Source organism: Chelonia mydas, chromosome 16 (assembly GCF_015237465.2).
Source record: "Chelonia mydas isolate rCheMyd1 chromosome 16, rCheMyd1.pri.v2, whole genome shotgun sequence".
Taxonomy (NCBI): domain Eukaryota; kingdom Metazoa; phylum Chordata; order Testudines; family Cheloniidae; genus Chelonia; species Chelonia mydas.
In genome coordinates, this window is record NC_057857.1 from 6681830 (window position 1) to 6707887 (window position 26058).

The window sequence follows — 26058 nt, forward strand, 5'->3', positions numbered from 1 at the left end:
ATGCTTACTGTGGCATAGGAACCTGTAGAGGGAGCTAGGTCATGTGGCCTAAGCAGGACTGTTGTTCATGTGGACCAAGAAAGAAACAGCAAGAAGCACTGTCTATAGCTTCCATCAAATACCAAGCACCTTAAAACAACAGTGCAGCTTTGCCCTGGGCATCAAACAATAACATGATAGCGTTTGGGTCTGTCGGGACACAGTTAAACTCCAGAGCTGCGAACAAGACTGTTGTTTAACTTCACTTCTTAGGTATTGTAACTGATTATCTCAATGTGACTTGCAGCATTCCATTGAACGTTAGTTCCAATTTCTCTCCTGAGACATGATGCACACAACAGAGTTACTTTAGGATATTGGCTTTTCGATGCCAGTGTGATGCAGCTTATGGTACGTGCAGTGTTTTAAGGGCCGTTTAGAAGCTATTGTTTTCTCTTTTGCCTTCATAAATGTAAAGAACTTGACCATTACCTCACCAACCAACACACAAATAATCTTGATCCTTTTATATAGTGTCATTGTGACTTTGTGAAATGTTCCTGGTAAGATGCTAATTGATTGCTTTGCTTGAGTTTTTAGTATAATTGCTGAAACCGTCCCACTATGTTGTCTGAGGATCATCAGTGCTTAGTGCTTTGGAGGAGGTGCTTTCAAAATGGAGGGGAGATTTGAAAAGCAAATTGGAGTTTGCATTAACTTCTGTTTTCAGTGTCTTTTTAACCTTAGCAGCGAAAACATTTCTCGCACTGAGATGCAGTAAGACGTACTGTATTAGTGAGCCTACTGAAAGAACGAATACTGTAGCATGCTTTTATATCATTTTTTTAGCTTCCTCTGAAAATGTGTTTTGACTAAGTTAGCTCATTGACTTTGCATTTGTAATGAATTTCTCTGTATCCATTCCCACATTTTTAATGTTAGTTTTGTAAGATCATGCCATAAATAAGTATAGAGGAAACATTAGACCTGTTTTAAAGCCATCTTTGGTTAGAACTACAGTAAACTTTTGTAACATTTCTGTCTGAATTGTCAGGGTTTTTTTTGTTTTGTTTTGTCTTAAATAGGTTACCATTACAACTTCCAGTGATCGATAGAAAGGCCAGAAAAAAAATCCCATTATAGATGTATTATAACTTAAAGCTGAATCAGACAAAAACCCAGTGGGGGAAAGTGATATCCTTGCTTTATTCTATCATCTCAAGTTTTCTTTCTTTATCAATTTTATCCCCTCAGCTTAGACTGGTGTACTTTAACCATTTGGTAGTGAAACTTGTCTGAAGTGCTTGGACAGAGGAAAAGAATGTCGTTTTAGTTGATGCAGCATTAGGGAAGATCCCTGCTGTTGTTTAACCATTACAACTTAACATGTACTGTATATGGGCAATGGTGCAATAAATACTTGGTTTAGAGCAAATTGAGACTGTTTACGTTTTCAGCTTGCTACAATAAAAGATCATTAAAGTCCCATGCATTGCTATGGACACTAAGAGAGGAAAGAAGGGGAATCTTGTCAGATATGGGTTCGTAGCTCAATGTTAAAACTAGAAATGTAGTATACTTGATTCTTATGCAGTGTCTGAGGAAAATAAAATCATTGGACATTTCAGTATCGCGCTATGGATTTTTAAGGTCTGACACAGGCTAGGTTTTCCTCTTCATCTCAGTCCATTGTGATGCAATAAGTTGAATGAATGTTTGTTTTAATCTTGAGAGAAACGTCTTCAGTCCTAGTTGATGGGAAAGTTGTATTTTCCATATTCAAGAACTAACAGGAGACATTATATTCTATATAAGCATTTCCCTTCCTTCTCTTGTCTCCTCTGTTCTTCCCTATCCCTCCCTTCTCTGTGGGAGGTTTTCCTGAGAAGTATTAAGCATAGAAAACCCCTCATTTTGCATTATGATAAATATGTCACTTCTTACATTTGAATCCAGTCCAGTTGATCTTTGCTTACAGATGTTCCTGCAAGTTGCTCAGGCAGTTTGACTGGGAGCTTTAGCAGATATGGGGGTTGCCAAGAGTTTGTGCTTAATTGTTAAATGGAATGGAGACAAACTGCTTGTGATTTTGAAGCTAAAACTTCTTATTTGATCTTGCTAGCTGAGCTAGTCGTATCATATGGTTTGACATGGTCTCAGCTCAGAACTGCAGCACCTAATACTGTGCTATCCATTCATTGACTTTTCTTTTCAGTGACTGTGTTTTGTGATATGTTTTTAAGGCTGGTTATGTAAGGTCATATTGTACTATGAATCCCTGAAGTGAAAAACTGCAGTCCTTCAACTTAGCGTATCAGATCTCAAGTTCACTTTCAATTGGATACTGTAAATTTACCGATTAACCCATGTGCATTTAGCCCAGCATTCAGAGGGTGCACAGTTTATTACACAGAATATAATTAGCATGAGTGTCTTCAGTTTTAAATGCTAATATGCAGCATCTCCTTTTGTAGGCAAGAGCTACTCTTGAAGGCCACTGAAACAGAACACATTATTGCATGGCTTTAAAAGGTTTTTTCAGGCTAGTGATCAGTCTTAGGTGTGGCATTATGTCAGAATGCTGACAGATTATCTTTATTAACTGTGTATTGTACCAGGACAGAGGCAGTATCCCTGTGATGCCTGAGATAATAGTTGTTCCAATGGAAGCCCTGAAGTGTGCAGGTTCTCTGTGAAATGGCTGCAGCTTGGAGTGAACAGTGAAATGGTCTCCACTGGGCATGCTCACTCTGTAGAGGGAGCTTTTATCACATGAGCAGAAACTGAATCACTGTTCATGAGGATCTGGAATATGCAACTCTTTGAGTCTTCATCAAAAGAAGACAACAGATGTCTGCAGGTACAGTAACGTCTAGTGTCCATCCTCCATGTGTCATAAATAGCAGATTCCCTCAGGTTGTGTCCGCAGACAGACTGTTGTCAGGTAGTAAAGGACAAAACCTTTGAGAGGAGGAAGACAGTTAAGATAATCATGGCTGGATTTTTTTATTTATTTTTTGCCCTACGAAAGGAAGAACAGCACGGCAGAAATATATTGCATATGGATGCAGCATGCAGGGTGATGTGTAGGGTTTCATTCAAAGGAGGAGATTTACAGAGTAACCTGCTCAGGAGCTTGCTTTGCCTACTTTCTGCCTGTTTTCTGATGAATGTTTTGTTCAATAGACTGTTGTACACAATTCTGGGTCTTAAGTTATGTGTGGTGAAGGACGCTTGCACTCAGATTCTACAAATTCAGTGAGTCTTTCACTTATCTAATTTGTTGGGGAGTTCTTTGGGTTGTTTTTTTTAGCATGGAGTCTCTCTTTCAAATGTGTGGTTCTGTATTGAACTCTCCCCCCATTTCATATAAGTGAGAGGAGAAAATTCTGGAATCTTTAAACCATTTGAAGGCTGATCTTTCAAAGACAAAGGAGAGGGCCTGCGGCCACATTTCACTTGCTTGCTAGAAACATTTTGACAGTCTTGCCTTATGTCAAGGAAGCCTACAGTTTTGCTTTTGGGGTGGTAGGAGGATGAAGATTGTATTTTATTGTGGGGGAAAGAATCCTTTTCCAATAACCTGCAGTCCAGATTCGGGAATGATTGAACCATTGATATTTCATTTTATTTTATGGCAAAAGGCTCATGCTGGCAGATTATTGAAAGTGTTGACTAAAATCCTCACACCTAGTTCTGCCATTTACCTTTTTTGTTTACATTATGTGTAAAGAGCCTTGTGGTATAGTTTACCATGGACAAAAATAACGACTTTCAGTATAAGGGGATATATACTCCATCCTTGACCTTTAGTGTTCTTCCTTGATTGTTGCAGAGCTTCCAGAATTGATGATATTACCAACCCCTGCTGGTATGTAAAATCTAGGCCTGTAAAATCTGCTTAATGTTACTGCCCACACACACACGCACGTGTGTACATGCACACATGTTCTTACTAAGAAGAAAGGTGAAAATACCATCCTAAAGAAACCTGTCCTACAAATGTAGGGGAAATGATGGACAGTCTGTAACACCCTGCTCCAAATGCCTGTTGTTTATGCGATAGTCTGAAAATGTTCTTAAGAATGTCATTTTTCCTCTTTTGAATGCATATTAAGAGCCTGTGTATTAAAGCTGTTGCGGAAGAGACAAGCAAGGTTTCTTTTCCAAAGATAGTACTAAGAAAAAACAAATTCCTTGCCTGAAAGCGAGTGATCATTTGCAGTCCAGAAAGAATGTGTTTTGGGTTGCAAGTAGGCTTGTGATAGAAATGCTGAGATAACGTTGACTGACTGTGGTACTAAGAGTGCTCCTATGTTATCATGGCCATGATGATACCGGTGTGATGGAATATTCCTAAGCATTTTAGGCAGTCTGGCGTTGCAGACTGAAACCTTGCAAATGCTTTCAAAAGGTGATGCTGAAATGCCCATCCTGTAACCTTCTGTTCTGTTTTAAAATTTGGGTCAGTTTTCAGCGGTGTTAGGGTTAAGAGCCATACACCTGTTTGTTTTTAGGTCTTTTTTTTTCCCTGTCATATGAAACTGAGCATTATGCTCGTTTTTATAGTTACAGTACACCTGGCCTAAACCAGCCTTCCAAAAACTTCATGAAAATTTACTAGCCCGGTCACACTATCTGTTTGCCTGCCTTTGCCATAGTTATTCTGGAGAGAAAAATGATATTGGACTTGCCCTCAAAATTATTTTTCATTCGTCCCAAGCAAATGGACGAGTCGAATTTTTGTTAGTCCAATCTACATAAATCTATGTAGCTTCCTGTGGATGAGACAGAAATGTAGCTGATGTTTAGTTACATATGGAAAGTCAGGACTTGCTGTAGGATTCAGCTGATTTTATTTATATATATATGTATATATAATATATTAAGAACAGTCACATGCTGATTTTCAGAGGTGAGCTGCTGACAGGCGCTCTTACTCACTTCCACTGGAGTTGGGAGCGCTCAGCACCTCTGCAGATCAGGCCCTTGGTGGTCAAAATGAGACTTCCAGCTTACCATGGGCCTGATACCTAAGGGCACACAGCACCCTTCAGTTGTTTTGAATTGAGGGTGCTCAGTATCTTGAAGGATTGGGCTTGTGGTGCGGAGGTGCTGTTTGGATCTGGGCATCGCATGGAACATGAACATCCGGGCTGGTTGTACGGCAGGTTTTGTATTTTTCCTCTTCTCCTAGCATTTGAAAACCTATCTAGTTATACTGGTATGCTGCAAGAGTCCCAATGCCAGTGTGACCTCTCTTGTACGGTACCATCTCCTAATGAAAAAGGATTGCATGCTTCTTTGAACCATGGAAGGGAAATATTTCATTCAGATAAACAAGGTGTTTAAGACCCTCTGCCATTGTGACTAGCAGGTTTGTAAGGGGGAGGAGGGAGATATGATTTGACACCAGGTGCCTTTTATTGTTTGTTTTTTCTTAAACAATTCTTCCCTTCCATCTCTTTTCCTGATACTTGCAAGGGTCAAGGAACTAGTGTAGAGACTTCTGTTCAACCAGGAATCAGAGAATAATGTTGCCTTTCCATTGAAGACTTGAAGCACTTAAAAACATGTAGTAACTGCTGTAGGGACTTGAAGGAGCTTGTGTTCTTCCTATGCAATCTACTGTCAATACCCTTAGAGTCAAATCTCGAACTTACGGCTCAATATCATTTTCAGAGGTCCTTTCTATTACTGTACATTTTAAAGAGGCTTGAAATCAATTCCCTTCACAAAGGAGAACCTGGAAGTTGTAATATGATCTTCCCTAAGTCCCATTTCCCTCTTCCCTCTGTTATGAACCTCCCCCCTACTTTTTACTTGAACTTCACTTCTTGTTCTAGCACTTTGGATCTTCTTGTGGTGTGCAAGACAGCCTGATTTGTCTCTGGCTATGCTGAGGTGGTGTTGGGGTGGGAGGCAGAGGGGAGTGAGGCGGAATGGGAAGGTACGCTCAGTATGTAATAATGCATGCCAGAAACGTACAGTAGTCAGTAAAGCAGCAGGAGTGAGACACATACACAGTATAAGCTAACAGGAATGTGTAAAAAAACAAACAAACAAACAAACAAAACCCACGTTGATAGCAGGATAGCTTTTGAATGCTCTAGGAGCCAGAATAAGAGCTGTTTAGACAGGTCCTTCCCCCTCCTCTCATCCAAGGCAATTCATTTTCCCTTTAAATTCCATCATAGAGGTTGAAGATGGTGGGGGGAAGGTGTAAGGGAAGTCTCACATGCACCGTTCCCTGAGTCACTGCCATTCTGAGCAGTAGAATGCCTCGTGCAAAGGAAGCATTTAACAAATTGTCCTTGTTCCAAGGATGAGGAAACTTAGGGCTCTTCTGGCATTTGCTCTTCTTCCCAACTCGAAGCTGCTTTCACTTGTAAAGTATGGGGTTAGGCATAAAAGGAGAGAGAGAGAACTGGAACACAGAGTAGCTTTAATAGCCTTGCAAGGCTTTTCATGGAGCTCTTGGTGTTAAATGAGGAACTTTTCCCCCTCCTCCTTCGTTTTCCTGTGTGCCTGTGAAAATATTCTGCTTTGCATTTAAAGGGAAAAACTGTATTTGCTGGGATGAAGCCAATTTATTTATTCAAGGGAAATACCATCTTCCCAACTCTTTCTTTTTCAGGGGAAGGTTTGTCAGAGGATGGCACGGTGGGTAGAATATTAGATTTCTAGGTGACATCGAGATATGGTTGTGATTTGAAGAAACTAAAATCATGGCTGGCATTTTCCCTTGAAGCCCTAGATGTCTATCTCCCCCCTCCCCCCCCAGCCCCCCCAAAGGGTTAACTCTTGCCTGCTAGATTGAATTCTTACAGCAGGTGGATTTTGACCTACAACAAACAAACAACCCCCCCTCCCCCCCAGCGTTAGAATTTGTAGTTTCCAGTGTTTATAATTCTCTTCCCCAGATTGGATTTTTATTGCATGACATGAACTTGACTGCATCCGGGTTGTAACAAGAGACTTGGATCTGAACAGGGCTGTGAATTAGCTGTTGCTAGTAGAAGCAAATAGTAGCTTCTATTTTACTGTAAAAAAAAAAAAATGGCAGGTCACTGTGTGTCTGTAAACAATGCAGTTATGAAATGGCAGTGCAAGGCCGAGCTGAGCATGCTCAGGAACAGCCTGTAGGGGGAGGTGATCAGAGAAAGATGATCTAATTCAGTGCAATTCTGGGGATTGAAGGAAAAGACCAGGCTCCATCCTAATGACAGAGCAGAAAAAATACTTCTGGGACGAAGCCTTTAGGCCATAGCTGATAGATTCTGAGGATCTCCTACCTTTAGGACTTCGAGTACTGACCTGTGCTGTTTCGCTTTGTCATTTTCAAGAAGAGTAAAGTCTTGGTGAGGTTTTTCTGTAGTTATTAGAAGAACTGGCCCTAGATTGCTCTCTTTTTTTTGTTTTTGTTTCTCTCTCCCTCCCCCTTTCTCCCTGTCTGTTTCTCAGCTTGCAGGAGTCAATGTAGTGCTACTTGGTCAAGACAACTAACAGATGACACAAAGTGTTGTTTGAAGAGGCTGTGATCCTGAGCAAGGGCCTCTCCGCTTCAAGAAATCACACTCATTTGGGCTGGGGGAGAGAACTTTATTTTGTGTGTCTTTTTCTCGCCTTCCACCCCAGCGTGGCTTCTGAAGTTGGAAATGCGAAGTGAACCTTTTCTGCGACTTCCTCCTGGAGGGAAAGGGAGAGCGAACTGTTCTGCTGGATATGACAGTTTGGTAGCGGGTGGGCCTTATGGCTCATACTGGTGGTTGAGTAATTTCAATGAGAGAAGCATGCCAATCTTAGTGTTCTAAAAGATCTGTGTTTGCACCCATTGGGCTTTCATGTTGGGCTTTGCTTCGGGTACCCGTTCATATTACATTTTATTCTTCTTAGACTTCTGGGGTCCTGAAGTTTCTAAAATGGATGTTTGCAGCCAGTGGGAGAGTTTAGCTTTTGCTACAGATAATGATGGGTTGCCAGGTAGGATCTGACTCTCCATTCTTAGGTTTTTTTTCCAGCGGTAGGGCAAGGAAAACCGCAGCTGTGAATAATGCTCCGGAACTTCTGTCAACCTCAGCCTGTGGAAGGAGGAGATGCCTTTGTCTGCACTGATTTTAGGGCTTGTCTATACGCATATATTGTACTGGCGTAACTATCCTGGTGTATAGTCAAAAAGGTAGAACCCTCCTCGTGTGGATGCTGCTATAATGGTACTTACACCAGCTTATTCCTGTACAGGAAGGAAAGTAAGTTGTACCAGTATAAGGTACCTTTTGCACTGGCGTAACTGCAGCTACACTAGGGATTTTACTCAGATAACTATTCTGGTTAAAAAAAAATGCCGCCACCCCCCCAACTGCCATAGTTATATCAGTACAAAACCTGCACGTTGAGCAGGCCCGAGTGGGAGGCCCTGCAAAACCCCTGTTTGCACGAAAGCCCAAAGACCATTATGAAGTTTGTGCTGTAAAAAGTCAGTTTGACATAAATCCTGTTACGTTTCATGCATGTATTTGGCTGTTTCTGGCTTTTGCAGGCAGAGACTTTTACCTTGTTCCAACCCCTCCTCTCCCATCCCTGCTGCTTTGGAAGATGTTTTTTTTTTATAGCAAGAATAAGAGAATCTCATTGATAGAAGAAAATATTCATCTTTAGGGAGGGAAGGAAAAGTCTGTGTGATGAATCTGTCCTCTGAATTGCTTGGTAAAACAAAAGAATCATAAGACTAATTTGACTTGAAGGCCAACTTCAGAACGAGAGCAGTGCTTGTTTTGAATATGGTTTGTTAGACACAGTTCACATGATTGCTAGCAGCTTGTAAGGAAGTGGCCTCAACTTAAAAGGGGCTTTGAGAATGGTGACTGCTCTGTAGGCCAGGTACATTGTTGGTTGCTTTTCTTCCCCTTACTGAATGAAGTTATTCTGCTTGTTCTGTTAAGAAGTGGTCAGTGTGACACCAGCAAGCCTTATCCTAGCCTTAGCAACTGGACAGCAGGACATGATCAGTACAGACTCCTGAAATTAACACTCTTCACATGCCAACCAAGAACCCCCCCCTTTTTTTCCCCTGCAGTTGTTTTCTTAATAATTATTTCCTAAATAATTAGCTGCTAAATGTTTATCTTCTTAAGCCAGAGGATATTATTAGAAAGTTGATTTTAGAGAGAAAATGGGGGGAGGGGGGGAAAAGAGAATGGTGAATGAGAATCTACTGCTGCTGGAGTTGCATCATTTATTAAGGGCTTTGCCTCTCTTTCTTGCTACAGTACATATTGCATACCTCGCTGCCGCCTTGCACAGTAGGTGAAATTCTGCGTTGTTGAAGTGCTTGCTGGAGATTTGCCTAGGAGTAGAATTTGATCTGTTGGGAGACCTGGTGTTGTAACAGGGGGGTGGGTGGATTGTGGGGAGTGGAATGGCAGCAGTGTCCTGGAAAGACGGGCTACATATCCATTGAGGCTTTGAACCTTCTGGTTGTAGGCTTTATAGGCCATTCAAGATCATTCCTATGTCATTCTTTCCTGATCTGCAAACAGATGTGTTGATGCAGATAGTGCCCTGAATGCTAAAGAACATAATTTTCCGTGTGCTCTGCCTAGTTTGAGAGGAGAAGGGTTAGTCTTCCTTGAATTATTTCCCACCCCTGCTCTTCGTCGCATTGACCTCTTCTAGCTGAGTATCTAAATGAGGATAATGTTTCTTCTAAGTCTCAGTTTACTGGACAGTTAATTTTAAGACAAAAAGAGAAAGCTGGTGAAGGTTTACACCTGAGTATATCAAACTCTGATCCCTTTTCTTATCCGCCTTTAGAGAACTCTGGTTCATGATGTAACTCGCTGGTCTCTTGGGGGCTACTGGCGGGAGGAAAGCTACAAGTTTTGATATGCATGTGCTGTCTTTTATATGTAAACCTTATTGGAACCAACTGGCTATGGAGCGAACCTGGTTGGCTAAGGACATTTCCAAAGAGAAGGCTGAGAAGGTTTCTTTCTGGTTTTCAGCTTTTTTTTTTTTTTTTTTTTTTTTAAAGGCACCAGTTTAGTTTCTAGCTCTGTGTTTGGAAATGCTGCAAAGCCTTTTCTTGGATTCTCTAAACCGTCTTCCATTTAAAGCAACAAAGAGAGCCTGATTTCTTGTACGCAGAAGTGGAAGGGGAAAAAAATAATCAACCCTATTATGACTCCTTGGATTCTCGTGGCTTTTAAAGACCTAATCAGTCTGCCTTTTAAGATGCAATATATTTTATTCCCTTGAAAGCAAAAAAAGAAAAAAAATGCTTCATTGGTTGTGGTGCATAGTCTTTGTGGAGGCTCTCCAGTGATTGAAGATTAATAATCACTCTGTTGTAGGCAGGGGAATGGAGACAGACGGCTGCAGGAAAGGAGGGGTGGGGAAAAGAGAGCGTGAGACTTTTATTCTGAAGCAGACTGTGCTTGGCAGTTGGCTTTTGTTGGGACTGCTGTTAAAGCAGACATTTCTCTGCTAGGAGGGTGGGTATAAGATTTCTCTGCCAATCAGGAGCCGACAGATTGGGGCATGGTGGAGTGTGAGCAAAAAGGGAAGTTTGCTTTGAATTTAAGGGGAAAAAAATGGAGGTATTGACACTTACAACAAAGTTGTTGCTAACAAGTTTGGGTGAAATTGTGTGCTGGATGGAAATGGATGGGCAACTGGAATCCTGCTGATTTTGGAGGAGTGTGTGTGTGTGTGTGTGGTGTTGGTTGTGTGGATTCTGCAGGGCTCTGTTTGTGTGAATACTGTCTTCAAGCTGAAAATGTTTGTCATAAAGTTGATGCAACTGTCTTTTGATAGAGCTAGAAGGAGGAAAGCTGCCTCCTCCCCAGGCTTTATGGGAGGCAGGCTTCGAATGCTTTGCAGCAATTGTCTGGTGTAGCCTCCTTTTGATAAGTATGCTTCACGACTTCCAGTAGTCTTTCCCTCCCACTGGGCAAAGATGCATTGTGCTGCTTCAGACATTGATGTTGAGGTTTTGTCTTGGTTTTTAACGAAAAATGAAAGTGGTGGAACTGATGTTGTTAATGAGGACTGTTTGGATGTGGTTCTGGAATATGGACCATGCGAGCCTGTCAAAAGCAACCTACAGTAACTCTGTCTGGCGGGGCACAGGTGTATTGGCTGTGAACTGGGAAAATGGAGAGTGCTGCTAAGTTTCTTTTATGATGATGGGAATTCTCTTAGAAAGCTGGTTTTTTGTTTGCAAGAATTCTGGGCAGCCGGGCACTCTTGTTAATTACAGTAGCTGAGACATGTTGCTATGGTCAGTTCATTCTTCAGAGTTCTAGCAGTGACTTTCCTTTAGGCCTCTTCTCTTGCGTGGCAATAACATATCCCTTGGAAAGGATGAAGGGGGGGGGGGTATGTGAGATTTTTTTTGTGGGGGTGGGTAAGGTGTCAAATTTTGAAGTAAAGAGATTGTAAATCAGTTGAGCAAAAATGGCTTATCTGAAATCCTGAGGCTTTTAGTTGGAATCATTTTAAAGGTGGGAACATAAAAGGGCTTTATTTGAATAACATAAACCTCTGAAAACAAACTGGTCCCTGTTAAAGATACTGAGACTCTTTATTTTATTCCAGTTGCTGTAGCAAGGACGAGTATTCATTCTTCATGAGCAAAAACCCCTGGGTCTGTGTCGTTGTGTAGATACCATGGGACTGATTCTGCTCATGCTTGCGCTAGTCTTATACCTGTATAATACCATTGGCTTGCTCCTGGTTTACACCAGAGCAAGGGAGATGAGAACTGGGACCTAAGTATACATGTGTGCATCAAGAATAATGTTTTAACTCTTGGCTTACCAAAAATGAAGCTGGCCTCCATTCAAACTTCAGGCTGCATTGGTGCTCATTTCACTGTGGAAAATGCATGTGTCCTTTTGGCCAAAGCTTGTCTTGTTCAGGCAGGTTGATCATACGGCTAAACTAGAGTTTACATCACTCTTTAAAAAAAAAACAAAAAAAAACCCCCCACCTTTGCATTTTTTAAAAAATCTGAAAATAGTGTGTCCAATGTTTGTGTTTCCTCTCCAATGGGGTCTCCTGGAAATGCGCCTGTGTGGAGTGAGATCTGCACAGGACACGTATTACTCATGTGGGGAACGATCCTGCAAGATGCAGAGCGCCCTCAACTCCCCAGGCGGGACTTGGGCCCTTGACGCGTAGCTGCTACATTTTTCTAGATAAAAAGGGAGCTTTTCCTGAAAACGTTTACAAGTGGCGATTTCCTTGCCATTAAAGACTTTCTCCTCTGATTAGCTTAGTTATCCATTGCTTTTCAGATGATGCCAGCATTTTTGTTTAACCCTCTGTGCTGTGGCCTTGGTGTCCTTCCCTGCTCTTTCCTGAACAGCCTCTAGCCAGTGACATTAGCATGGGCCCTACGGGATGGTTACAAAATGGACCAGGTGGGCTTTTGCAATACACAATGGGAGAGCCTCTCTGCTGTAACACCTAGAGGAACTTGGCAGTGCCCCTGAGCTCATATGGAAACAAAAGTTGCCTGGTGGCTGATTATAGTAACACCAAGATCAGCTGTGTTGCTAGCCTTGGAAGGTTCAGACTTAAATGACAATGGAAAGGGCCATACAGTATGTGTTCATATCTTATCTCCTTTGTTTGTTTTATGGGAGATGGGCAGGGTTTTTTTTTTCCTTATCGCCCAATGTGCTTTAAACCTTTTTATTTGCATGGTTGCAGGCACCATCTGCGCTCTGTGGAGGCCTACAACAGTTGGCTTGACCTAGGCTTATTCTTCTTCTGTGATGCACACAGCATGAAATGGACCCTTCACCCTTGCCATTCCCCAACCCTTAAGACAGACAGTTCTGTTTGTGTTAACCAGATGCAGCTTTGCCAGGCAGTTGCCATGTGTACTCTTTAAACTAGCTTGTCACTTTAGCCAGAGAATTGTGTCAAAAGGCTCCTCTCCTATGTTTTTTTTAAATATACCCTTTTCCTTTCTGTTGCTGCTGCGCTTTTCTTTATGGCCAGGCATTTATAAGATAAGCAGTGTAGCTACCGAACCCATATAGCAGCGGGATGCCAAGTGCCTCAGTGGCTGAATAATATAGCAGGTGTTCATTAAAAAAAGCAAAAACTGTAGAAGTTAGATTAGGGTGAGAAATGGATACCATTAAACTCAATAAACTTAAATTATGTATTAACTGTTGCTTTCCTAGATTGAAGGCTTAACTCTTGCAAATTGTGTCTCTTCAACCTGGGAAAAACACCTATGTTTATCATCTTTGCTTGGCTAAGTTCTTGGCACAGTGGGCAATAGTTTCAAAAGTGACAAGTGGGTCTGATTGTCTCATTTTTGTGAGATACCCATCTTGACACCTTCAATCAGGTTCGTTCAGGGTGTGTCAAGGCGGGCACCCAAAATCACTAGTGAAAAATCTTGGTCAATATTTTTTCCCCATGTGATCTTAGATCTCAGCTATACAAGAAAATCCACGCGAATTAGATGTGCTGCCAGCTCTAGCAAGCCTTTGAATTTTTGATCTTTGACCTGAACCTTGCAGACAGTTTCCTGGAGTTGTTAGTTTTCACTCTGCAGTTTGCCCATGACTTTTTTGCCCTGGCATGGGAATGTAAACAGGATATTTTCACTATTATTTCTTGTTAAAATGTATAGTGCATGGATATTGGGCTAAACAGTAATTGTTTCTGTTCTTCCTCCCGCACCCCAGCGAACAGTGCAGAGTAAGGCAGAGACTAGGAAAGACGTCTGCATGAAGACTGAGCTGCTGAAAGATATTACCAACAGTAAAGAGGAAGGTAAGTGCATGCTTTGATCTGGGACCAAACCTCATCAGTGGGGACACTGCATATGGCATGGTTAAAATGAACCAATAGATTAGTGACAGTTGAGCTGTGTGTATTAACGACCCTCGTCCTGCTCCCATTAAAGGTAATGGCAGAACTCTGCATGGGCTTCTGCAGCAGCAGGATCGCACCCCAAAGGATGCAGATGTGGATCTCAGTCTCTTTGTTCCCACCCATCACGAGAATTGCGCTTCTCACTTCTGCTTCTGATGTGCCTCTGAAACTGAAAGGAGACTAGGTTACTTTGATCTCCTGATCCATAACTAGTTTGAACTGAAGTCTGTCTTTTATTTCTCTAATGTTGATACTGGTAACGAATAGTTCCTTAGATACTAGAGAATCCAGCAAGTTGCTTTAAGGAACTATTTTCACTCAGGGAACAATGAGTGGCTCTTGCCCTATGGAGTTGGTAGCTAATTGCTTCATGATCAAATTTGATTTTTTTTTTTAATGTCTTGAAGCTTGTTTTGTGCTTTCCTGTGAGCTTGCTGTTTGCTTCAGGAAGCAATGGTGGCATTGGGGAATGACTGGGACATGGCCTGTCATTATGGGGATCTCCTTTACCTTGAACGATGCAGTGCACATCCTGCTTTTCATCACATAAGGTATTTCCAGCCAGAGTCTGTGTGTGTGTGTGTGTGTGTGTTGCACGCATGCACATGCAATCTGAGGATTTAATATTGATCTCCATATTTAAACCTATATCTATTATTTTTTGTTTTTTGCCTTCATGGGGTCATTACTGAAGTCATTGCTTCTGCATGGATGGGCATAATTTTGCTCTAATCCCTAGTCCAGGACTGGGGTTTAGAAAAGAACTGAACTGGCCCCTCCAAAATATTTCTAGTCCTGGTTGGACATGAGATATCAGACCTTAAAATTCATATCAATATGAGCACCATTTTACTTTCCCTTTCTCTTCAATCCAGCATGGAATCGCAGAATGATAGAAATGTAGGAGGGACCTCAAGAGGTCATCAAATCCAGCCCCTGGCACTATCAAGTAAACCTAGACCAGCCCTGACAGGTGTTTGTCCAACCTCTTCTTAAAAACCTCCAGTGATAGAGATTCCACAATCTCCCTTAAAAGTCTGTTACAGAATTTTAACTACTCATATCATCAGAAAGTTTTTCCTAATATCTATCCTAAATTTCCTTTGCTGCAGAATAAACCTATTGCTACTTGTCCTACCTTCAGTGGACATGGAGAACAATTGTTCACCACCCTCATTATAACAAACAGGCTTTAACATATTGGAAGCCTTATCTGGTCTCCCCTCAGTTTTCTCTTCTTTTCTGAAGACTGAACATGCCCAATATCTTTAACCTTTCCTCATGGATCAGGTTTTCTAAAACTTTTATCATTTTTGTTGCTCTCCTCTGGGCTGTTTCCAGTTTGTCCACATCTTTCTTAAAGTGTGGCGCCTGGAGTTGGACGCAGTACTCCGGCTGAGATCTCACCAGCACTGGACAAAGCAGGACAGTTACCTCCCGTGTCTTACATACGACACCCCTCTTAATATATCCCAGAATGACATTAGCCCTTTTTTTTTTTTTTTTTTTTTTTTGCAACTGCATCACATTGTTGACTTGTATTCAGTTTGTGTGTGATCCACTATAACCCCCAGATCCTTTTCCACAGTATGACCGCTTCGCCAGTTACTCCTCATTTAGTAATTGTGCATTTGATTTTTTCCTTCCTAAATGTACATGTCTCTATTGAATTTCATCTTGTTGATTTCAGATCAATTCTCTAATTTGTCAAGGACATCTTGAATTCTAATTCTGTCTTTCAAAGTGCTTGCAGCCCACCCAGCTTGGTGTTATTCACAAATTTTAGAGGCATACTTTTCACTCCATTATTCAAGTCATTTATGAAAATATTATATAGTACCGGACCCAGGACTGACCCCTGTAGGACCCCACTAGATACACCCTCCCAATTTGACAGTGAACCATTGAGAACTACTCTCTGAGTCCTGTCTTTCAACCAGTTGTGTACCCACAGTATAGTAATTTCATCTAAACCACATTTCCCTAGTTTGCTTATGAGCATGTCATGTGGGACTGCATCAGAAACCTTACTTAAATCAAGATATATCACATCTGCTGTTTTCCCTGCTTTTCCACTAGGCCGGTTACCCTGTTAAAATAAATTAGGTTGGTTTGGCATGATTTGTTCTTGACAAATCCATGCTGGTTATTCCTTATAACCCTCTTATCCTCTCTAGGTGCTTACAAATTGATGGTTTAAATATTTGTTCCAGTATCTCTCCGGGTCTCAAAGTTATGGTGACTGTTTATAATTCCTCGGGTTGTCTTTGTTCCCCTTTTTAAAGATAGGTACTATGTTTGGCTGTCACCAGTCCTCTACGACTTCACCCATCCTCCGTGAGTTCTTGAAGATAATTGCTAGCAGTTCTGAGATTGCTTCAATTAGTTCCTTAAGTCCCATGGGCCTAGGATGACTTTTGTCAGGCCCTATTGACTTGAATGTATGTAACTTATCTAAATATTCTTTAACCTGTTCTTTCCCTGTTTTCTCTTGCATTCCTTCCCCCTTGTTAATATTAATTGGGTTGAGTATCTGATCACTGTTAACCTTTTCAGAGAAGATTGAAGCAAAACAGCCATTAGACACCTTAGCCTTCCTGATATCATAGTTATTAGCTCTCCTTCCCCACTAAGTAGAGGACCTACACTTTCCTGCATCATTTTCTTGCTGGCAATGTATTTGAAGAACCTCTTCTTACCCAGTTTTATGGCCTATGCTTGGTGTAACTCATTTTGTGCCTTAGTCTTTCTGATTTTATCCCTGCATGCTTGTGCTGTTCTTTGGTACCCTCAGTAGCACGTTGTCCATGTCTCCACCTTTTGTAGGATTCCTTGTTGATTTTCAGGCATTCAAGAGCTCCTGATGCAGCATTTTGGCCTTTTACTATTCTTCCTAAATTTTCTTCACGGCTGGATAGTTGGCACTTGTACCTTTAATCTTGTCTCCTTCCAGAGAGCTGGCAGTTCCTGAGCTCCTTTATCTCCTAGATTTTCTTCCCATGGAATCTTACCTATCAGGTCTCTGATTATGTTAAAAGTCTACTTTTTGGAAGTTCATTGTCCTTATTCTGCTGCACTTTTTCCTTAGTATCCTCAAATCTGTCACTTCATGATCACTGTTGCCCAAATTGCCTTCAACTTTCTGATTCACTACCAATTCCTCCCTGTTGGTCAGAATCAAGTCTAAAATCGCTGCCCCCGTGGTTACTCCTTCCACCTTCTAAAACACAGTTGTCCCCAACACATTCCAAGAACTTACTGATGTTCTACTGACGGATTTGATGTTTGACATATTGCTGTTCCAACAGATATAGGGGTAGCACAAGTCCCTCTCTATTACCAGGCCTTGTGTTTTGGATATTTCTGTTCTAGAAATGCCTCATCCACCTCCTTTTCCTGATTTGCTGGTCTAATATCACCCTTCCCCCCGACTTTTATCTTTATCCTGAGACTTTCAACTGGTCTGCCTCCCACCTCCTTCTGGCCCTTGGCATATATGTATATATTCTGGATGCATAATTCAGTGCCACGGCACTTCCCTCTTTTCCCTGTCTGTCCTTTCTGAAAAAGCCGTACTCCTCTATACCAGTATTTCAGTCATGAGATTTATCCCACCAATTCTCAATGATGCCAATTTAGTCCTAGTTTAGCTTATGTACTAATACTGCCAGGTTTTCCTGTGTATTCCCCATTTTTCTTGCATTTGTATATAGACATCTAAGATGTTGAGCAGATGGCCTCACTGATTGCCCTCTTGTTGCTCCTGTGTAGAGTTCTGTGACCCTAGTGTACATTTCCATGTCTGCCCTCACCTGTGTTAAGGTCACCTTTTTATGCTTACCTGTGGGCTTTTGTCTCCTGCCCTCTTTGAACCTACTTTAAAGCCTCCTTCACTGGGTTGGTGAGCCAGTGCTTGCAGATGCTCTTCCTCTTGTTGGTCAGGTGGACCCCTCTCTTCCCAGCAGTCCTCCTTCCCAGAACAGAGTTCCGTGGCAGATGTTTGTTTTTTTAGAAACCGCTTTCTTAGAAACTGCTCAAGTTAGAGACTGATGACCATATCCTGCAAGCACTTGCACCCATGCTTGTCTTTACGCATGTGAGTAATCTCATTGAAGTCAAAGTTATATGTGTGCGTAAATCTTTGCACCAGTGTAACTGAGAGGAGAATCTGGCTGTGGTGCCTTCTATCACTTGGATGTGGGATATGAAGCTGCTTTTGCAAGATGCAAACCATTGCTTTCTAGCACTAGCTGGTCTCAGATAGCAACCTCTAGATTCTGATGAGTTAAAAAACCAAGATGATAATCAGAATGGAGTGGTACTTGAAAGCCTTGATACCTCTTGACTGGTTTTTGGCTAAAAGGAAATACTGTGTATCACAGGAAAGTGGAGAATTTTTATACCACATGTGCAATGGTATAAAACGTGCATTTCCAGTCTTGGTGCTTCCCAAGGTATTGGACTTCAAAACCATCCTCCCTCCTTCAGTCTACCAGCTTTTTTTTACAGAATATTTCAAGTATGGAGGCCCAGACATGTCATTTCCATTCCCTATTATGTTTTTTGTATTAGCCCATTATTTTAACATGCCTGACTATGGCTTGCATGATTATATGGCTGTGTGGCTGGTATGTATAGTTCTAACCTGACCTTCATAAACCTACATTGTGCCACATGAGTTTAATTAGGTAACGTTCCTCGATTCCATTACCAATAATGCATATCATTTATGTAATGATTTACATTTTTAAGTGCTTCCCAAACATTAAATAATTATTACTGCCTGACCATTTGTCAGGAAATGTTTTCTCTGGAAGTAGCATATGATGCAGTGATGGAAGGGCACCTCCCCAGATTGGGAGGTATGGTTTGGTGAAATACCCTGAAGTCTGGATGCTTCTTTGGAACATCTCTCAACTACCTGAATCTCTTGGATCTGTGAAATAGGGCAAAACTAGCTCAAGAATAAGATTCAGTGAGAAGCTTCTGGTTCATATGATCAGGTCTGAAAGAGCATGAGACTGCTGGCCATCTCGTGTTGGATGAGAACTGTTGCCTATTAGAAAAGGAGCTGATCTGGATTCTGTTCCCTTTGTAAGGACATCCCTGGCTGGGTTGTCTGCAGAGTTTGAACCCAGGACCTCTGGAGCTAAAAGCTGGAGCCTTTAATGCTTGAGCTAATGGATGAGAGCATGGATTATACACGTACAATTTGGAAATGCTTGTCCTGAGCTTCAGAGTTCCACATCAATTCAGATCCACATAGGGGCAGTTATTTGTAACAACGCTGCTTTGTGTTAGTGTGGGTTGTGCCAGCTCTGCCACTGACTCACTGCATGGCCCATGGCAAGTCATACAACTTCTCTGTGCCTCAGTTGTCTCCATCTGTAGGACGGCAAGACAGCTACCTACCTCAGAGGCATTTTGGGAAGCGTAATGCATGAAGTGCTTTGAGATCCTCGAAGGAAAGGTTCTGCAGACCTGCAGTGTTGTTTGCGGGGCTCCTCTGGCTTTAGCCTAGCAGCACAAAAATGAGAAATAATTAAACTTTAAACTTCACACATCTGTCAGTTGTCTGGGACGTGCTCCCAGAACAAGTAAAACCCAGTGTTTGCTGCATGTGTAGACTAAAAGCTTCTTTCTATCTAAGGCCACACAATAGAGATAGAAAAAAGCTACAAGAGAATAGCAAACTGGTGACTAGAACCTTCATTGTGAAAGGGTCAGTTCAGTTCTTCTATGGGTAAAAGTTCAGGTCAGGCCTTTCCGTGGGGGGGGAAAGGGGTAAATGGAAAAAAAAGTTGCTCTTGTGTTATATTAAGGTTGGGCGTATCTAGTTTGTCTCAGTGCATAACAAACTAATGAATCATCTCTTACATCGGCATGACTTCAGTTCTTCTCCTAATGCCCACAATGCAGAGTAACCAGCTACATCTCGCTCGGTCTTTCAAAGCAGACTGCACCTGTTTTGCTCAGCCCAGCAGATGGAAAGCTCCCAGTGAGAGACCAGTTGAAGTCTGGGAGCTGCGATGGCTTGCGCCCGCTGAGGACCAGACCTGATGTTTTCAGTTCTGTTTCACCAAGAAGAAAAGAATCACCCACGGCATCAAAACTTTCCTAATTCTGGGCTGAACAAAATGGGTGGAGTCTTCCTCTTAATTCTAATACAAAATCTTGATCCAGAGTTTAATACTAACTGATGCTCATTCACTTAGCATCCCCATTTCAATTTCCTTTTTCTTTCAACTGGGCTTTTCTCTGCTTTACTATTTCCTTTAATTGTTCTATTTTTTCTGAGAAGGAAAGAGTTCTCTTTCTTACCAGCAAACCGTAAGACCCACAAACCCTTGAACGACCTCTTGTTAAAAGTGAATTCAGCAAGGCAATCTGATCTTGAGGAAATGGCTCTTGTATCTTGATTAACTAGACAGGTGCGCTGCAAAGCTTTGGTTATAATATAATACACACAAGGGAGTAGAACTACTGCACCTTCTCGACTGTCTGAGGATGACCTAGAAGTTGGGTGTTGTAACAGGGTGGTCTCCCCCTTTATGGGCCAAGGGGGCCTGCTGCCAGCCACCCCTGTTCAGTTATCAGGCCCATGATGCCTATAGGAAGCTGCAGTCAGGAGGTTGGTGTCCGTTGCTGTCCCTGGAGCCGGTCTGAGAGACGGAGGGGGAGAGAGCTCTGGGCCCCTTAGCCAGTTTAGGTCAGGGAAATAGCTTGGTTTTGGTGTTCCTTGGTGTGTGTTTGTGTTCAGATTAATTGTGCTCTGCAGTAAGGGCCTGAAAGAAACCTGGGTGTGGTGTTAGCCCTTCCTGGGCTAGGGAGATGGGCCAGCAGTTTCTGGGTGACCTGTCTCCAGTAGAAGTCAATGCCTTTTGGTTCAGGGGAATGTACAAAACCCCCATAATGGACAACTGTGCATTCACTTACAAGAAGAGTTTTCCTCAGCCCAGTCATAGTGGTTGGCTTATGCCCTGAAGCACGAGGGTTTATGACCCCTAGCTAAAACAATGAGGAATCCTTGTGGCACTTTAGAGAGTAACAACTTTAACAGACTAACACAGCTTCCACTCTGAAACCTATCCCCTAGCTGTTTTTCCTGGCTAGTGTAATTGAGGATAGAAGTCTATGGTTTTCAACAGGACCTAAGGGAGTTAGGTGCCCATCTGAAAGCCACAAACAAACTGAAGGGGAGAAGGTCATGTTGACCTAGTCATCCTCAGCTGTCTCTGTAGAGGCAGTACTGTTCCCCTCAGGCTGTAGTCAGAGCAGCTGGCATGAGCCATAGCTCCTTTGTCCTAGAATCATAGAAATGTGGAGCTGGAAGAGATCTCGAGAAGTCAAGTCCAACCCCCTGCACTGTGGCAGGACCAAGTAGACCTAGTCCTACACCGTTTGCCTGGGGACAGTTACTGGCAGGCTGACCAGGCGCACAGACAATTTCTATCGCAGCGCCAGAGCCAAATGTGACTTCTTCTGAAAGACAGCTATCCAACACAAGCAAAGCTGACAGAAAGGAGCACAAACTATGCTGGGATATGAGGTGGCATGGCATATTGGCTCCTCTCTCAGGAGTCCCTTGTTCAGAATCTCAGCTTTTGTTTAAAAAAACCCAACCCCTCTCTTGTTGTTATGCTTGAAAAGAAAACGTCAGACAGGGAGTGTAAACGATGAGGAGATGTCTGCAGAGATGCAGGCGCAATAGCTGGGAGAGGTGGGAACTGCCCCATTCATCTCAATGAGGTGTTGACTCAGAGGCCCAGTGGTGATCATTTAAATGTCAACACGAACTGTTTCATTCCTTGTGTCTGAAAGGAGAGTGGGCGAGTCACAACCATGCACAGTGAAAGAATGATTGGCAGCATGGGTAAGCCTACCAGCGAGCTACTAACCTCAAGCCTGCCAGGGACCCTGGGTATGTCCTTTGGTTGCTAGCCCGTGCTGAAGCCTGTGTGCCAAGTCTACATGACTGCTGTTACTTGGGATATTTAGATTAAAGCCAGCATCTGTACTCTTAACTGTGCTACCAGTCCTTTGATAGCTTGGCAGTGTGGCTTTACCCTTACTGTGAGCGACATGTGGTGCCACAAGTGGGTGATGTGTGGGAGAGATATCATTGAGGTTGGCTAAAACATGGCAAGTCAATAAGAACTTCAGAAGGACCTAGCAAAAGTGAAGAGATGAAATTCGTTGTTGATTATATGTATCCACTCAGACACATTTTTGGTTTCTAAATTAACTGTAACCACTCAGGAAACAGATCTGGCCATCACTGCACACAGTTCAATGACATCCTCTGTTCAGTGTGCAGTGGGGTAAAAATCAACACTTGCACGCACACACACACAACCAACCCCCAAAATTCTCAAATGCATAAAGAAAGGAATAGAAAATAATGCTGAAAATATTACGATGCCACTGTATAAATTGAGGGTACGCCCTCTCATGAAATAATGTGCTCTGTTCTGTTTTCCATATTTAAAAAACAACAACCACACAGATGCAGCAAAAACAGAAGGGGGTCTGAGATGGGTGAGGAAAATGAGTGGAGGCCTGGAGCAACTCCATATGAGGAAATATTGAAGACAGACTCTTCAGAGAAGAGATAAATAGAATGAGACATAGTAAAAATATACAGATAGATCAGACATTTCCGTTCACCCTCTCTCATAATATGAGAGCAAAGAGATGTTCAATGAAACGGAAAAGCAACGCTTTTTAAAAGAAAATACTTTGTGCTCTGCTTAAGTGACCTGTGGAACTCATTGCCACAAGATATCAGCGAGACCAGCATCTTAACAGGAGTCTAAAAAGGATGAGACATATTATATGGCTAGTGAGATCACTCACAGTATTACTAGAGAAGATGAAAAATGTATAAAGACTGTAAAGCCTCAGGCTTCAGGGCATAAGCCAGCAGTTCTCAAAATTTGGATTACATCCCCATTTGGGGCTGTGCAATCAGCACACATGGGGTCATGGGTCCAATGAGCCAGGTTCAGCTCACGAGACAATGCCATCTGACCCTTAACATGTCTGGACCTGCTCCACACATGCTGTGCCAGGAGGCTGATGTACAAAATGGCAGCCTCCACACAGCGCGCACCACATGTGCGAAGTCACACTGTGCGTAGGCCACTATTTTGTAAAATGGTGGCCTCCTGGCATGGCGTTTGTGAAGCAGGTCTGGACACATTGGCTGTGTGGATGCCATTTTTCCATTTGCACCCTCCGACTATGCAAGCATCCAGCTGAGAGACTTGAATCCAGAAGTTCGTTATCTGCAAGCAGCAGCTTTATCAACAGAGCGTCTTCTCTGTTTGAACTCGTAGGAGCATGTGCTAGCCTTTTCTGCCCTGGCTTGTAAGCTCCTTAAGGCAGGGCTCATATCTTCATTTATGCTGCCCTGAATACCCTGTTGGCACTTGATAAAGAATCATCGTAAGTCACTGTCTCTGCTTCCCTAGTATCACCACATGGGGCCTTCGTAAGTCCTGCCTCATTTGCCTAGCAGCAAATTCGTCTTTCTGATTTGTGATAAGAGGCACAGTGGAGTCATTTCTATGTAGAATCTCTGCTGTACCCTCCAGCAGTGAGTTTGGTGATGCAATTATGAATGGAAAAGGAGAGTGGAAGAAACGTGATCTCAAATATTATGAAGCTTTCTTTGGGTTTGGCAAGAATGAAGAAAGGCCAAAATGCCGGCTATGTCACGTGGTGTTATCTAGCAAAAGCATGAAGCTTAACTAACTTAAACACTTGGAAACCCTTCAGAAGGAACACTCAGGCAAACCAAGTCATTTTTCCAGCACTGGAAAGAAGAACTTTCGCATCAGCAAGTGCCATTCAAGAAAGCCATGTCTGTCTGTCTGACTGCGCTCAAAAGGCATAATTTGAGGTGTTTTACCACATCACACAGACCAAGAGGCCTCACACAACTGGAGAGACTTTGATTTTGCCAGCGGCAATCGATATGGTGAAGATAATGTGAAGGGAAACTGAGGCAAACTCAAAGCCATATCACTCTCTAACAATACAGTGAAGCAAAGGCTTGAGGTGTTAGCAGCAGATCATGAAAACACACTGGTGGAGCATCTGGAAAACATGGATGCTTTTGTGCTTCACGTTTATATGAGCCCTGAAGGTCGTGATGCACATTTATTGACTTTTGTGAAATACACATGGGAGGGTGCAGTTCTTCCAAACATTCTGTTCTAGCTCCATCTTCCTGGACACAAGACGGCACAAGGAATGTTGCATGTGCTACATGCAAGACAAAAGTCTCTCGTGTGATCACTTGGTGGGCTTCTGTATAGTTGGAGTTCTGTCTGTGGCAGGCCACAAAGCAGGTCTGTGTGCTTTGATGAAGAAAGTTGTTCCATCTGCTGTATAGACTCACTGCATGATTCAGAGAACAGCTGGCATCTAAAGCTCTGAGTCCAGAGCTAGGTGAAGTTTTGCGGCTGGTCTTGTCTATTGTGAACTACATCAAGACTCAGCCCCTTTGCATGCGTGTGTTTGCACAATTGTGCGAAGGCATGGGGTCCAATCACAACATGGTGGTGTTCCACGCTGAAGCTCGTTAGCTCTTGTGAGGAAAAATACTGGAATGATTTTTTGAACTGAGAGATGAGCTGCATGCCTATGCAATGGATTGCAAAAAGAGTGAATTGATTTTCTGTGTGACCGAAGGAAGATGTGCCTATGTCCCAGACATATTTGGGAAACTGAATGAATTGAAAAGGTCTGCAAGGAAAGAACACCCACATCCTTCAGCAGAGTGATCAAATAACAGGATTAATGAAAAAAGTTGTTTTCTGGAAGAATAATCTATTGAAGACAAACTATGACTCTTTCCCACGGCTTTGCAAGTTCCTGGCTGACAATGAAATTGATCAGCCACCCACATAGGTGATTGCTGAGCATCTCAGGCAAATGGAGGAACAATTTACATCCTTTTTCCCTGACTTGGACATGACAGTGTCCAGTTGGGTGCGAAACCCCTTTCAGTGCAAGCCCAAGATGCCATGGATTTGCCAGCATCTGAAATCAAACAGTTCATTGAAATTTCCTGCGATCAGTTCTTGCAAGGAACCTATGCCCAACTCTCTCTCCCGGTGTTCTGGTTCACTATCAAGAATGAATATCCTGCACTCTCAACGTGCGCCTTGAAACTTCTGGTGCCATTCGCGAGCATATATTTGTGTGACACTGGATTCAGCATACTTGTGTACATCAAGCCTCGGTATGGATCTACTGTTGATGTCACATCGGAGATTAGAGGTTCAATTTCTGCCACTCCACTGGACTTCGAGAAGCTGTGTCATTACACGCAAGCCCATGTGTCACATTAGAGAGCATTCAATAACATACTTCATGTGTAAATTCCTTAGCTTCTTCAGTTGCTATGTTCCTTTGCTGCTGTCTGCGGTCACAGGAAACAGCAAGTCTCAAAATGGGCAAAAACTTTGGGAACCCCGGACATAAGCCCTTTATATAGTGCCTGGGGTTAGGGAGGATCTTCTGCTATGGGCTACTTAACAACTATCCATGAGGAGGTTTCTTGTAACTTCCTCTGAAGCATCCGGTACTGGCCACTGTCAGAGGCCCCAATTCTGTAATGCACGTAGTGTGCTGAAGTCCATCTCTGTTCAGCAAAGCAGGTGCTTTACTTTTTAAACCCGTGGCAACGTCTTATTGACTTGAATGAGACTTAAGCCAGTGCTTTGTTGGGATGGATTTCTGAATTGGGGCCAAGGATGCTAGGCTAGGTCTAGCTGTTCTGAGATGACATGACAATGTTTTTAGCACCAGATCAAGGTATTTCTACTATAAAAAGAGGCTAAACTATGTTACCATGTCTTATTAAGCAGTTTAGAGCTTGACACAAACTGGAGCTTAGTGGGAGGTCTTTCTAATTAGAGGCTTGGGCAGGGAGCTGAGATAATCCTTAGCAGCTCCTGAATGAGCTCATGCAGGCCAGCAGGCCTTGTCCCGGGAGCTCTCACAGGGGGTTTGGGCAGTGCAAAAACATGTTCGCAGCAAGCAGCCAACCTTTTTTTTCACACCAGTGAATTTATTATTATTTTCTTCAATTTAGTGCTGGGGAAAAATAGTAGGTTGACAGCTCTGAAGACTGATTATCTTTTTCCCCCCCAGAGCAGGTACTTC

General features: G+C 42.6%; 1 protein-coding gene across 14 annotated transcripts in view; it reads left to right on the plus strand.

Annotated features, from left to right (window-relative positions):
• EHMT1 (euchromatic histone lysine methyltransferase 1) overlaps positions 1-26058 on the plus strand; it is a 167701-nt gene that overhangs the window by 55383 nt on the left and 86260 nt on the right. For 6 of the 14 annotated variants that reach the window (XM_037879299.2, XM_037879303.2, XM_037879304.2 and 3 more), the window contains one exon: positions 13692-13779. In XM_037879299.2, coding sequence (XP_037735227.1) covers positions 13734-13779 — 46 coding nt within the window. In that variant the 5' untranslated portion in view covers positions 13692-13733. Of the gene's footprint in view, positions 1-2696; positions 2840-7193; positions 7341-10449; positions 10578-13691; positions 13780-22487; positions 22512-26058 lie in introns of those variants that run through there. The other 8 variants (XR_005222440.2, XM_037879306.2, XM_037879298.2 and 5 more) reach the window with 8 other exon arrangements.